At 37.6% G+C, this 13,066-nt stretch overlaps 3 protein-coding genes across 5 annotated transcripts; 2 read left to right on the top strand and 1 right to left on the bottom strand.

Moving 5' to 3' along the window:
* Window positions 1–253: 253 nt before the first annotated feature.
* On the top strand, window positions 254–7,618 carry LOC148880675 (TRIGALACTOSYLDIACYLGLYCEROL-like protein). The gene is made up of 5 exons (XM_088962654.1): window positions 254–616; window positions 1,693–1,942; window positions 3,029–3,410; window positions 5,731–6,071; window positions 7,274–7,618. The coding sequence occupies exons 1-5, from the start codon at window positions 345–347 to the stop codon at window positions 7,469–7,471; spliced, it is 1,443 nt and encodes a 480-aa protein (XP_088818780.1). The 5' UTR covers window positions 254–344; the 3' UTR covers window positions 7,472–7,618.
* Window positions 7,619–7,977: 359 nt separating this feature from the next.
* LOC148880674 (cytochrome c oxidase subunit 6b-3-like) lies at window positions 7,978–8,699 on the top strand. Its single transcript, XM_088962658.1, has 3 exons — window positions 7,978–8,141; window positions 8,209–8,379; window positions 8,483–8,699. The coding sequence occupies exons 1-3, from the start codon at window positions 8,052–8,054 to the stop codon at window positions 8,534–8,536; spliced, it is 315 nt and encodes a 104-aa protein (XP_088818784.1). The 5' UTR covers window positions 7,978–8,051; the 3' UTR covers window positions 8,537–8,699.
* A 267-nt stretch (window positions 8,700–8,966) lies between these two features.
* LOC148880673 (uncharacterized) lies at window positions 8,967–12,550 on the bottom strand. Of its 3 annotated transcripts, none has more exons than XM_088962655.1 (5): window positions 12,130–12,550; window positions 11,491–11,846; window positions 11,222–11,365; window positions 9,836–10,041; window positions 8,967–9,460 (listed from the first exon to the last, which is right to left on the bottom strand). In XM_088962655.1, exons 2-5 carry the CDS (start codon window positions 11,736–11,738, stop codon window positions 9,294–9,296), a joined length of 765 nt encoding a protein of 254 aa, XP_088818781.1. In that variant the 5' UTR covers window positions 11,739–11,846; window positions 12,130–12,550; the 3' UTR covers window positions 8,967–9,293. The 3 variants fall into 3 exon arrangements, with proteins under 3 accessions (XP_088818781.1, XP_088818782.1, XP_088818783.1); XM_088962656.1 differs by having other exon boundaries at window positions 11,491–11,833; window positions 12,130–12,403; XM_088962657.1 differs by having other exon boundaries at window positions 11,491–11,828; window positions 12,130–12,297.
* Between the last annotated feature and the right edge of the window lie 516 nt (window positions 12,551–13,066).

The raw sequence follows: 13,066 nt of genomic DNA, 5'->3' as shown, positions 1-13,066 counted from the left end.
GGCGCGGTAACCGGACCGAACCTGGACCAGCAGAATAATTCCCCGTGCTAAGCCCCAGGTCCCCAGGCAGTCAAAACTCAAAAATTCCACGCAACAAGCCACCAGGTCCTGGTGGGACCCATATGACCCTATTACTGCTGATCGCTTTTTCATCTTTTTTGTTGCCACGTGGCAAATTATGGGTTCCGAACCAACCAGCCCTGCTGTCGTCGCTCGAAGTCGAAGGTGCTCCCGAGTCCCAAACAAAAGCCCCACATATTTCAAATCCGAAGTACGGGACAGATAAGGAAGAGAGCAAGAGGAGAGGAGAAGAAGGAAAGCAGAGCAGAAAGAAAAGGCAAAAAATGGCGAATCTGAGAACGGCAATGGATGCTGCTTTCTGGGACCTCAACATTTCGAGCCCTCAAACCCTAGACGGCTCAGCTCGGCACGTGCCTGGTGAGCCTTTGCCGCTTGAGGGGGCCAGAGCCAGTCGAGCACTGCGAGCTCAGCAGCTCTCACTACTGGGCGGTGGTTTCCCTCTTGGTATCATCCCTTCCTACTCCCCGACGTCTCAAAAGGAGCTTGGCTCCTTCTCTATTCAGTCGTTGTTGCTCAAAACCGCCTTTTCTAACGCGTAAGATTGAATGTTATCCCTTCTATTCTTTCTTGTATTTACTTTCTTTTCTTCTAAAGGCGTCTGTAGCTTGGTACTTTATGCAATGCTATGAATTTTTTGTTTTTCTTCGTAATGTGCTAGAGAATGGTTTTGGAGTCGGACTGGGAATGGCGTGTTAATTTCTTTTTAACTATATAAAATTTCGATTTGGCTAATAGGTTATTTTCTTCCTGCTGTTCCTAAAATGGGTTGACAACATCTCTTGAAGTAAATAAACTATTATCTGAACGCAAGTTACTTTGATTATCTTTTTATTGAGAATTTTCGAGCTAAAATGCCATGTTTCACTTTTGGGATCGTATTGGAGCTAAAATGCCGCGTTTCACTTCTGTTTATGAATTGGAGATAGATTTTGGTTCCAGGTTGGATATAGCAACTTTAAAAAAAAAAAAAATAGATGCAATTTCCCATGTTTAGGACTAAATTTTTTATGCTATTTCTGGATTCTTATTTGATAGCTTCTTCCAAGTTGTTGGAATGTTATACAGTTTCTGGTCGAGAAGGCATTGGGTATGTCTTTCTTTAGAAAATTTCTGATGCTCTAGCGATTTTGAAGGGAACCTCCACATGGAAATACTTTCAGCACCTCGCATCCAATTTGTTTACATAAACACATTTCCCTTATACAGACGTCAGAATCTTCAGCATTACATCCAGATGAATAAATATATTGCCCAAAACTTTATATTCTTTAAGAATGGGCAAATCATTCCTAAGACCGTCCTTAAACTTCACTACCTTTTCCGTCTTGAAAATTTTATTTTTGTGAAATATTATGGATGCAATTAGTAACACTTGCCATGGTTGAGACATCTGAAGTGCAATTTCTCTTATTGGTATTTTAGGGTTTGATTTCCCCTTTCTTCAACCATACATCTCCTGCCAAAAATGAGATAAAAGATGAATTAAATTTTAAATTCCTAGTAGTCCTTTCTGGGTGTTTGGCTTTCATATATTTTGGCTATGCATGCTTTGGTTTTCCTTCTATTTACCTGAAACAGAGTAGTATGTTACATGGTCTTTGTGTGGCGTAGATGGTTGGGAATATTTGGGCAATTCCGTCCCAAGAAACTATTATCTTCCATTAAAGCAGAAATTACAGTTGATGATGTGCTAGATCTGCCTGCATTTAAAGATGTGGCTAAGCATTTCTTGGACAAGTCGCTCTATGCACTTGGTTTGTGTGCACAGATTTCTCTGACTCCAACCTCATCCTTACTTCTCATGAAAGAATCCCATGGTGAAAGAAAGGGGCATAGCAATAAAGCAATGCTCTTTAACAAGGTAAGCTTTCCAGGCATCTTTCTTATATTTTTGTTCAATCTTTATGGTAGATATTGTACCAACATATTAGGTTGGTCATTCTGAAAGTAATGGGAAACTCTAGCCATCTTTTTCTCAGTTGTTATGTTAATGTTACATGCTGAACATTTGAGTGATCAATATATTAGACCATCTTGGCTGGACCAAGTCCTAACAGACCATGCTAATTGTGCAATCCTAGTTATCCAAAGCATTCAATTGGATTGTGCTATTCTAACCCATCAAATGATAAGCATATATTCTAAGTAGGACTCATCAAATGATGATCCTTGTTTTTTCTGGCTCCCCCTCATCGCTCCACGTGTAAAGTATGCTATATTACTAGTGAGATGGATTCTATGTATCTACCTATCTTTGGACAGATACATGTACACCTCTGTCACTCTTATCCTTAGGATAACAGGACTCCTGAACTCTTTCCTCATGACATTCCCATGCTGTATGCATGTTCAGGATTTGGTGGTCAACAATCAGTAAGTCCAATTTTTGGAGTTTTCCTTGGTCAAAATTCAAGTCAGCCCCTATAAAATTATAGTAACAATCACATACATCTCATACTCTTGGTTAGTTGAATAAAATGTGATGTATGTGCTTCTTTTACTTTTGCACACATAAGCATGATAGAGACACATCAACTTTCATGTTTTCTGAGGTAATTTATCTAGCATAAAAAGTCCATAGCCCAATTTCAGTTCCAGCCATCTGGGATACTGGGAGCAATAGATGAATACAGACCTAACCTCTGGCATTTTCTTCACAGAATGGCCACTCCTAAACTTGAACCAACATTCTCATGTTTGTTGGCCCAAGATTTCCCAGGATTATAAGACCAAGTTCCCACGTCTAAATTGCAAATTTTCTGATTTTTAGGAGAAAGTATTTTTTTTCAGCATTTTTTTCTTCATCTGTTGATATTGCTTGAGAATTCCATTCTCCTAAGTTCACTTCTCATGTCAATCCTGTTGGCTATGTTTCCTCAACATTTCTCACATTCTTCTTTGTGTTCTTTACTCCTTTATGACAAGAAATGTTTCTTATATATTTCAGCTTCCACATCATGATGTTACAGTAGAAGCAGCATGGCCTGAACTATTCATTGACCAGAATGGAAGATACTGGAGTGTGCCTGAGTCAATATCCTTAGATTTGTCATCCCTTGTTTCTGAATCTGGATTTAGATACCGTTTTGGTGTCCACAAAAGTAGTGGCCTTCCCCAGGCTTTTAATGCCACAAGTGGTGAACCACCCTTAGCTCTGATGCCTGGCTTGTGTGCAACAGCTGCTTTTTCTTATGAGAAGAGCAGAGACATCTGGAGGCAAAAGGAGACGAAAAAGGATGTCATTGTAAAAACTGAGAAGGGCGAGTATTGGTGGCCTTCATATGATGTACGACTAAGAGAACCCCATGCAGCTATATCTGGAATTATTGGTAATATTGCTTCTATTTAATTTTTGCTGAAATTATTTTGTCAAGTCATTCTAGTACTATTCCAATTTTTTTCATAGTAAAATTGGAAATTTCAGTATAGAGTTATTCCCTTCTCCTCCTTTTGCTTTTTACTTTCTATTTTTGTCAAAGTTTATGCCAGATGTCAATGTTATGGTAATGGAAGTCTGTTCTATCCAGTTGTTTCTCGTCAGGCTTCATTTTATAGTGATGGATAACTGTCATGTTTAGAATGTTTGTTTGTCTTGAATATTTTGCATGGTTAAATTAATGTAGAAGTCACATTCCAGGGTCAATATACTGAAAACATTTGATTTATTGTTTGAAGTTTTGTTGTTGGGTAAAACTTGAACTCTTGTTAATGGAACGCCATTTTAAGTGATTCAGATTGTTATAGAAATGATGTTTATTGTGTTCAGTAGTTTTTTTGTCTGGAGGAGTGGATTATCTTGAACCATTTAGTATGCTAGGATGAATGCAGAAGTCATTTTCCTGGGTTAGTTTACTTAAAACATTTAATTTATTGTTTAAGTTATATTTTTGGAGTAAGCCCTGAGTTCTTGCGAATGGAGCATTGTCATAAGAGATTTGGACTAGCTCCTGAAATTTTCTCTTTGTACAATTGCCCACAGAATGCTATATGCATGATGTTACAAAATGTTCTTGAATACTTGAGTTTAACATGTTAATAATAATAAAACCTTGAGTTTAACATATACTTGATGGACCTAATCCTTTTTCTTTTCTTTTCTTTTCATTTCTTTTCTTTTTTTTTTTCTCTTTCATTGACTATCAGTTTGAGTTTGAAGGTAACTTTATTTCTAAGTATTGTTATGTTAATTTATTTCCTCTGATGTGATTCAAGTTGGCATTGCTGTAAGAAGATTGTAAAGATTCATGAATTTCAGCGAAGTTTTAGAATTATCTAAATAATGTATGCCAGCCTTTATTTGTGACCACTATTGATACATCAAACTGTAAACAATTCAAACAAATATTTCAGTGCTGCAATGTCAACATGTCAGGTTTAGCATGGGTTCATCTTGACCTGACCCTGACCCAAAACTTAAGGTTGCCCCAACCCTAACCCAGTAGGGTCAGTTAAGTGCAGGTTTGCCAATTAAGCTGACTCACTAGCATCCCTATCTATACTCAACCAAGCCCATATAGACAAATATTCCAATGCTGCAATGTCAATGGATTGGGTTTAACATGACCTACCCCAAATAAGGCTGCCAAACCATAACACAATAGGGTCAAGTCAATGCAGGTTTATCACTTAACCCGGCCCACTAACATCCATAGGTCCCCACAATATTGTTAATCAGAATCAATAATGATGCAAAGGATAAGCCCTCGAGAAGCATTTTATTTTGAAAGAATAAATATAATGTAAACATCTATTTGTTCCCACTCCCTCTCAAATTGGATCAAAGGTGTCAATCATGACCAACTTGCCTAGACAATCTGGTATTATAAACAGCCTTAATAAAAACACAACTAATTCATTGTGAATTTGTGTCTTATTGAACTTAATATATTTTAAATGCTATCTTTTCTTTATTGAATATAATAACTTCATCGTTTTGATATGAATGAGAAGGTGGCTATTTTTCAATTTGTATGATTGGTCGTTGATGTATGAAAGGAGGAAAAAAACTAGGAATGAGCCCAGAATTTAGGTTCTCTTGTTGTCAACTTCTATTGTCTAGGTAATGCCTAGGTAGGTGCCCATTCCACTAGGCGCTCCATTGTGCCTTGGAAAGTATGACCCATATATCTCAACATTATCTAGCAGATTGATGCTTTGGTAGTCTCTCCATTCAAGGGAAGCAGTAAATCTTCTTTGGATGGATTTACTTAGATTTATAAAGGTCTTACTTGATATTTTAGTATTTATATTTCTGAGGGTGAATCCACTTGCTTTTGTTTTTAAATGTTTGTCTAAAATTGGAAATTCATAAATCAGAACTCTGGTGTCTTAGTTATTATTTCCCTCAAATAGCTAGTGAAGTATTTTCTATGGAGGAAAGAACTATGCATAAACATAAGGGGATTTGAAGAGATTGTTCTAAGGATTAATCAGTTATATGATGAGGCTTCATTCAAATATTGTCTTTAAGTTATTGACAGTCTGACACTTAAACAATCATTATAGCACTTAAATGACATACTAAGTAATCCAAATAAGAAATTGAGGACTCTCCCTGGTCCATGTTGTTGCTTAGTCACTTTTGCTATGCTGATGTTATAGAAATGCTTGTAGACTCTTAACCAGTGGGTTTCACATATACCGTCATAGGTGGTACCTGTACAGCTTGGCTTGGGGTAAGGGAGATCTCAGAAACTGTTAATTCAAGGACTCAATCAGGAGATGGGGAGGCTACTACTTCAAGTGCCAGGAAGAGAAATGCATTGAGCACAGACATGTTTGGTTCAATCTGCTACACAGTCCAACATGGGAAGTTCAGAAAACTGTATGGAGATCTGACACGAGTAGATGCTCGCTTGGACATTTCTTCTGCTTCAGCTTTTGCAAAAAGTGCCGCTCATCTAGTTTCTAGCATTTTTAGGGGATCTCCAAACAGAAGTGAAGTGAATCCACTTTCTTCCCCAAGACTTAATGTGATCTTTCAACAGCAGGTATTGCTATTATTGTTATTCATCCCTGCTATGATGACATTTTAGTCATTCATAAAAAAAAATGACATTTTAGTCACATTTGAATGTTGATGACTACTTTCTAGGTAAAACATAAATAAACAAATAAATGCTAAACAACTATTAACAACAGAATGAAAAGTGTAAAAGCTGTATCATTTATCAAAAAAAAAGTGTAAAAGCTGTATGATGCAGAAAAAATGTGTATATTGGCCAAACTACCCAATCAAACCATGTTAATTCTCTGGCCTTGAAGATCTTCTGTCTTTTGATGGATTCAAATGACTATCTATAAGGGGTGGATGTAGCAGCTCTACTATGCAGTTCCCATCTTGATATGATAGCGTAACTGCAACCAAATTAGATAATCAGGTTGGAACTAGTTATTTTGTTGTTATTTATTTAAAATATTTTTCTAAAGTACAATACAATTTCAAATCAAGTTAAAAAATGCCAGCTTGCAGAGTTGGCGGGCTCTGACATCAATGTTACATTCCTTCGCTTAAAGCCTATATTCACCCTTCCTGTTGCATAACCATTAACTAATTTGCCTATCATGAAAAGAACTTTCTTGAAAACTTGTATACGTTCCCTTCACTCTACTGGCCAGTCCCTCTATGTACTTGCATTTGGATGGTAGGATGACAGGCATCCATGATTATGTGACCACAATACACTTACAGCACTTTCAGTGATATCTAGATTAAGTGACCACAATACACTTACAGCCCATATTCACCCTTCCTAACCAGATTCTTTTATATCCTAGTTATCCAAGAAATGCAGCACATCTCTGCCTATGGTCATTCATTTTGGTTGTTTTTCTTTTTCTCTATGTTTTGACCAATCAAATTGCCTGTCTGGACCGAAAGTGGATTGAACATTTAACACATGTAGAGGATCTTGCTTGCCGTTAGAGATGACAGAGAAGCCATTTTGCTTATAGAAAACTGGAGAAATTAGAGAGTTAAACCTCTCCAGATTATCAAAACGGCTCTGGCAATTAATGAAACAAAAGTAACTTTAAAACCACTTGAAATTTTAGAATCACTACTATACAAAGTTCATTCAAAAGTAGTTTCATTATTACTTTGTATCCACGAGTTCGTTTTTCTCGTTAGCAGGAAGGCTGTATCTTTGTTCCATGTTCTCAATGTTGTAACTTGTAACCCTTTACCCTGCAGGTCTTGGGACCAATCCTCTTTCGAGTGGATTCAAAGTTTTCACTAGATTCCTCATGTGGGAAGCGTGGCCCCATTGTTGAAGACATGATGTACAGCTTAACTTACTCATTGAGGCTCTTGCGTTCGGGGAAAGTTGTGGCCTGGTATTCTCCCAAGAGGAAAGAAGGAATGATTGAGTTACGTGTTTTTGAGTTTTGAATATTGTAAAATTTTCTTATCAATGAGCAGGAACAAAATCTGGCGGGAGTGTTTGTGTATTTGATTTTTTTTTTCTGTTTTACCCTTGGATCTTCACTTGATGACTTGATCAAATGGAAGTTAGAGAAACTACTTTGCCTCTTATAATTTGATGTGTAACGTCCTTTGAGTATGCGTTTGCGTGTATATGTTAGCACTTAGCACTCATCCTCTTAATCTCTAATTCTGACAATAGAGGATTATCCTATTACTATTAGTATTGCCCTTTGGGTTAATGAGTCATGAGCCGGCCGACGAAGCAATCTCATGTACTTAAAGACCAAGAGCTACACCTTTAGGCTGTCCTAAAAGCCTAATGTAGTTGGGGAATCGGCACGTCTTTATGCTCTGCATGACAAGTGTTTGTGTCGTGTCATGTCTTTGAGCGTTGAAGATGGGATCATGGGAATATAATAACAAGCGTTGGCCTGAACGCAAGCTTGAGAAGAAGAGGGTGACGGCTGAAGTTCAAACTTCGAAGGGAAGTGGGAAACCATGTCTGTGTCGACCATCGACCCACATGAGAAGATGAGAGGGAGAGATGTTGGTCGTGTGGCTCGAGGAGAACAAGCTTCACGCCCACCCCATGAACCCGGTTCCATTTCTGAAGCTCCGCCAGCACCCACCGATGGTCGAATTCAGGTCCTCTCTCTCTCTCTCTCTCTCTAAAACATTACTGATCCTGTGATTATCATCAGGTGGCGTTGAAGACAGCTCCGGCAGACATACGATTCCCGTCCACAAACCAAACGCGCCATTGCTTTGCACGCTATATGGAGTACCACAGGTGTATCAGGGAAAAGGGAGATGAGGCGCCAGAGTGTGAGAAGTTCGCCCGCTCCTACCGATCACTGTGTCCTTCCGAATGGGTAACCAAAACTTCACTGTAAAACTTATCTTGAAAAGAAGAGCTGTGTCATGTGTCCATACATACAGACTAATTATATAATATCACTCACTGTGCTTGTGCAGATTGACAAGTGGAATGAACAGAGGGAACTTGGAACCTTCGCTGGTCCTCTTTGAAGTAGCTCAGAGTCGGTGTAGTTACCCAGTCTCTTCCACTGTTCCACATAACAATGTCATCATCTATTCTATACCTACGTGACGTGCTTGATGTATATGCCTGCTCATGTGTATACTCTCTGTTGTTCACTTTTCTTCTAGAAAAGAAACTGAGTTTTTGTTACACGGTTCGGCATATTATTACTTAACGAAAATTTAAAAAAAAAAAGAAAAAATCAAAGAGACCCAAACTGGTAATACTAATATCCTCCTCTTTAAGATCGGTGTCGGACAGGGTCGAGACATTGGGCAACTTACACAGTACGATCACCATTTGAAAATCTGGAGTTCCTGTCCTCAGCCGTGCACTGAGATCATCTTCCCATAAATGGGAGAGTAGATGAAGGACAGATTCCTTAAGCAATAACGTTAGCAGTATTGATGTTTGCAATGGAAGAAAACAACCTAAAGCGAATTCCTTTGTAAACAATAGTAGTATCTGTGATAGACTCAGTGACATTGGTAAAGGATCAAAACCACTATAAGATAACCGATCAAAAAAACCACTGTGATAGAATTTACCAGATGTGCATCTGATGTATTGGCAAATAGAAGCTGAACCCACCACCCGTGATTACATGAATGAAAGCATTTATGGAAACATGCGACCAGTGATTTACATTTGAAGAGGGTTACCAGGGCTGTCCTAATAATGAACAAACCAGATTAGAACAAATGACAAGTCACCATGAAGCATTAAGCATTGCATGAAACCCTTCTAGTCACTAGAGTATCCATCCTCATCATCGTCTTCATGTTCTACCACAACCTTCTCTAAAAACCTCTTTCGAACTCCTTCAATGACAGCCTTTTGTGATGGATGATCACTTCCGCCCTGGCCATCGTTAAGTACAGGATCTGATTGACATAGAGCCAGTGCGACGCCTGAAATTTTACAAAGAAACAAATAACGATCACTAAACATCATAACGATTGACAGAGTTAATACAAGGATCAAAGCTGTAGAGAATTGAAATTGTGACTGTACTGCAAGTTAACAAGATTCTTTAAATCAAGGATTAGAGTGAAAATATCATATTTTGTATTTCGTCTCTGATCTCTATTTTCACTTGAATATAGAAACAATCATAATCGTTTATTAGGCTTATAGAAATATTTATGTGTAGTTATCTCTGCCAACAACACAAAGTAAATTAAAACTGACAACTGTTATTAGCCCATAAAACATTAGACAAATAGAACCAGAGATACCCAGATTAAATAAAATGTTAACATAATGCATGTTCAACAGGAAATTACCTTCAGGTGTGCATCTTCGACCAAAATGATGCAAACCAACATATGTTCCCTTCACAGCACTGTTATTATACACCAATAGGGTAGGAAGATTACGATCCGGGTAGTTTGGAATACAGTCTGTAGATATTATTTTGACAAATTTGGTTGCTGGATATCTTGAAGCCAACTCTTCCAGGCAACGTAAAAGTAGCCCACATTCTGGAATTCTGCCACAAATTACAACATAAATCAACTAAAAAAATACTCCTGTATAAAGAGTGAGGATAAGATGGATCCAATATCATTAAAAAAATAATTAGCCTTCTAGCCATACAAGATATGTAAACATGTATATGTATTAAGTTACCATCAGCAAATACAGTATCGTAGATAAATACTGTAGGAGCAAGATTGAATCAAATGTTAAAGTCAACCTAATTATTGGGTGAACACCTAGAAATTTGAGAGAGCTTTTTGGTGTCAAAGCCAACCCTATCATATCTTAGATAAATACTCTAGGAATTCCCATGTTCTGGAGCAGGAGCAAACCATCTAATTTGCAGGAAATTATTAATAAACTTCAAGTCAAGCTAAGCAGTTGGGAAGCCTGTTCTTTGTCCAAAGCTGGGAAATTAGTCCTAATGAAATCTGTTTTTCAGGCGATTCCTGTTCAGACAATGTCCTGTTATACAATATCCAAATAAAGTGTTGAACGATGGTATACAGAGAGCCTTTTGGTGGCGTCAGGAAGGTGATCGGGGTTAGGTCTATGGTGGTTCAGACAATGTCCTGGGCTTCGTGGCAGCAAATGTGTACCCCCAAATCTATGGTGGTTTAGGTCTCAGGTTAGCTGAGTTGATTAATAAATTTAACTTGACAAAGTTGGCTTGGGAGTACATAAACAAATCTCATGCTATTTGGGTCAAAGTGTTAAAAGCCAAATACTTGTCTTATCAAGGTGTTTATCCTCAGAAGATGAGAAATAACTCCATAATCTGGAGAGGTTTGGCCATGAATCTTATGGACCGTTGAGATCATCGAGGTCTCTTAATAAAGGTATCCCTCTGTATATATTACTTCGATTGTCTCCATAAGATGGCCATTATTGGCCAACTCCATTTTTACTAGGATAAAACTTAGGAGAAAATTTTAACAATTTAATCAAGACAGTGTGAATAAAATTAAAACTAAAAAAACTCCTTAGATGCAAATTAAATGTTTTTAGCGCTATGTTATTGTTTGTTTGTTGTAAAAATTGCTATATGCAACACAGACACAGGATACAGAAAGCAACTTTAAACAACTCCGAAAATAATTTGGGTAAGAGAATGTTAAAACAGATAAATTCCGGAAATATCACATAAAACAGGTAAAGGGAAAGGCAAAAAAAGATATCTGGCACATTACCCTTCCTTGTACAGAAACACCACAACCCAAACATCTGGAGAAGCCTGTGACACCTCCCGAACAAAATCTGCTCCTGATATTGGAATCACCGATCCAAATTTTGAAATCCTGGCTGCCTCTCTCATCTCTGCCAACCGCTTCTTCCTTTAAGACGATTAAATAAATAAATAAAATTGATTTCTTCATATCAGAAAAGAAAAGGAAACCTAATTTCTACTAAGTCCCATAAAATTATAAAAAATAAGAAGATTGAAGATATAATATAGAACCTGTACTCTTCAAGGAATCGGTCATCGTCAAGATCAGGATCGTCTTCAAGCTCTTCAAGCTCCTCTTCAGTTTTCTCATCAATCCATGTCTTGTCTTTGGATTTCGAATCTTCGTCTTGAGACGGAGTGAAGGCGGGAGGCTTGAAAGGAGCAGGTTTGGGAGGTAGGTTACCAAGTTTTCTCTGTATATCGTCCCACTGTGTACTCGCTCCTTCAACATCCTTGTATACAAAGTGATAGTCCGCCATAAACGGATAGATTAAGAACCTTCACCAAGCGGTTTCTTACTCCCAATTGGATATGATGCATAAGCACACATCCTCACGCACCTACTTGTGCTTCGCTACAAAACATTCCTGACAGAATTTTGGCATAAGTTGGATCTAATATAGGATGCAGTGCGAAAAGAAAAAGCCCGACCATTGATTGAAATCAATTGTAATTCCAGGAGAAGAAAAAGCAAACTGAAAAAATAAACGGTAGTTGAATGCAACGCAGTTCCAAACTGATCAGAAAGGAACAAAAGTAGAGAGAAACGGATCCAATTGGCTCCACCATGTTCATGGGGAAATCAAATCCGAGAAGTGCATAGCACCTACATTTTTAGATGTTACAAACATCAAAAACAAAACGACTCACCGTTCTGTGGTCTTGCAGCGACTCCACTCATACTTGAATCGTCTCAGATGGAAGAAATGAATGTAAAAGTATGGGATCTTTATCGCAAAGGCCGTCGCCCGTCAGGAGGCAGCTGGTGGAAATGATGCCTTTTTCGAAAGGAAGATTCGAGTTAATGTGGGGAAAGAGGAAGTTCGAGGTCAAGGGTCCGTTTGGCTCGCGGGAACAGGAGTCTGAAATCGGAATCGAAATGGTGAGAATTAATTTCAGTTTATTCCGATTTCAATTCCCGTCTGAACCATACAAGCGAAGAATTAGAATTTAGAATGATCATTCCGATTCCGATTTAACGGTCCGTCTGGTTCACAAGGAATCAAAATGGTTCTAGACCCTATTCCCACGTACCAAATGGGTCCTAAGTTTGTTCACAAACCACCCATGCAATTCATGGGTCGATAGAAAATTAAGATTAAGTAATCAAATCAAATCAAACATATTATTATTAAATTAACAAATGAAAACAAAATAAAATAAAAGGGTTATAATTAAATGAATGAATCATCAATTAAGTTAAAAAAAAAAAACTAAAAATGAATCATCAATTAAGTTAAAAAAAAACTAAAATACAATAGAATTATATCATAATCATGCACAACTTTGCTATTCACTTTACTTCTCTTTTCTTCTTTTTCTCTTCATTTTTTTATTTTGCAAATTAGTAATAAAAAAGCTGCAAGCAAGTTAAAAGAGAATGAAATGCAAAACACAACCATCATGATTTTGTTTTCTTTTTTTTTAATTTTTGCTTTTGCAAATCAAGACTGAAAATGAGAAAATCATGTTCAGATCAAAGATATCAAAATTCAACCAATCATCATCTTCACATCTGTGCCCCACCCAGCACACCCTAAAATCGCCCCACAGAACATCTAAGCGTGCATTGAGAACATTTCCTGTA

Source organism: Nelumbo lutea, chromosome 1 (genome assembly GCF_056320005.1).
Source record: "Nelumbo lutea isolate HS-2025 chromosome 1, American lotus-T2T, whole genome shotgun sequence".
Taxonomy (NCBI): domain Eukaryota; kingdom Viridiplantae; phylum Streptophyta; class Magnoliopsida; order Proteales; family Nelumbonaceae; genus Nelumbo; species Nelumbo lutea.
Note: the sequence above shows the minus strand (reverse complement) of the source record. Positions and strands in the feature narration are given on the sequence as shown.

Coding starts and splice junctions, on each gene's coding strand:
- LOC148880673 (XM_088962655.1), bottom strand. CDS start 11,738: ATGGCGGACTATCACTTTGTATACAAGGATGTTGAAGGAGCGAGTACA. Junction 11,366..11,490: donor CGATTCCTTGAAGAGTACAG/GTTCTATATTAT, acceptor ATCGTCTTAAAG/GAAGAAGCGGTTGGCAGAGA. Junction 10,042..11,221: donor GTGTTTCTGTACAAGGAAGG/GTAATGTGCCAG, acceptor AATTTGTGGCAG/AATTCCAGAATGTGGGCTAC.
- LOC148880674 (XM_088962658.1), top strand. CDS start 8,052: ATGTTGGTCGTGTGGCTCGAGGAGAACAAGCTTCACGCCCACCCCATG. Junction 8,142..8,208: donor TCCGCCAGCACCCACCGATG/GTCGAATTCAGG, acceptor GATTATCATCAG/GTGGCGTTGAAGACAGCTCC. Junction 8,380..8,482: donor CACTGTGTCCTTCCGAATGG/GTAACCAAAACT, acceptor GTGCTTGTGCAG/ATTGACAAGTGGAATGAACA.
- LOC148880675 (XM_088962654.1), top strand. CDS start 345: ATGGCGAATCTGAGAACGGCAATGGATGCTGCTTTCTGGGACCTCAAC. Junction 3,411..5,730: donor AGCTATATCTGGAATTATTG/GTAATATTGCTT, acceptor ATACCGTCATAG/GTGGTACCTGTACAGCTTGG. Junction 6,072..7,273: donor ATGTGATCTTTCAACAGCAG/GTATTGCTATTA, acceptor TTTACCCTGCAG/GTCTTGGGACCAATCCTCTT.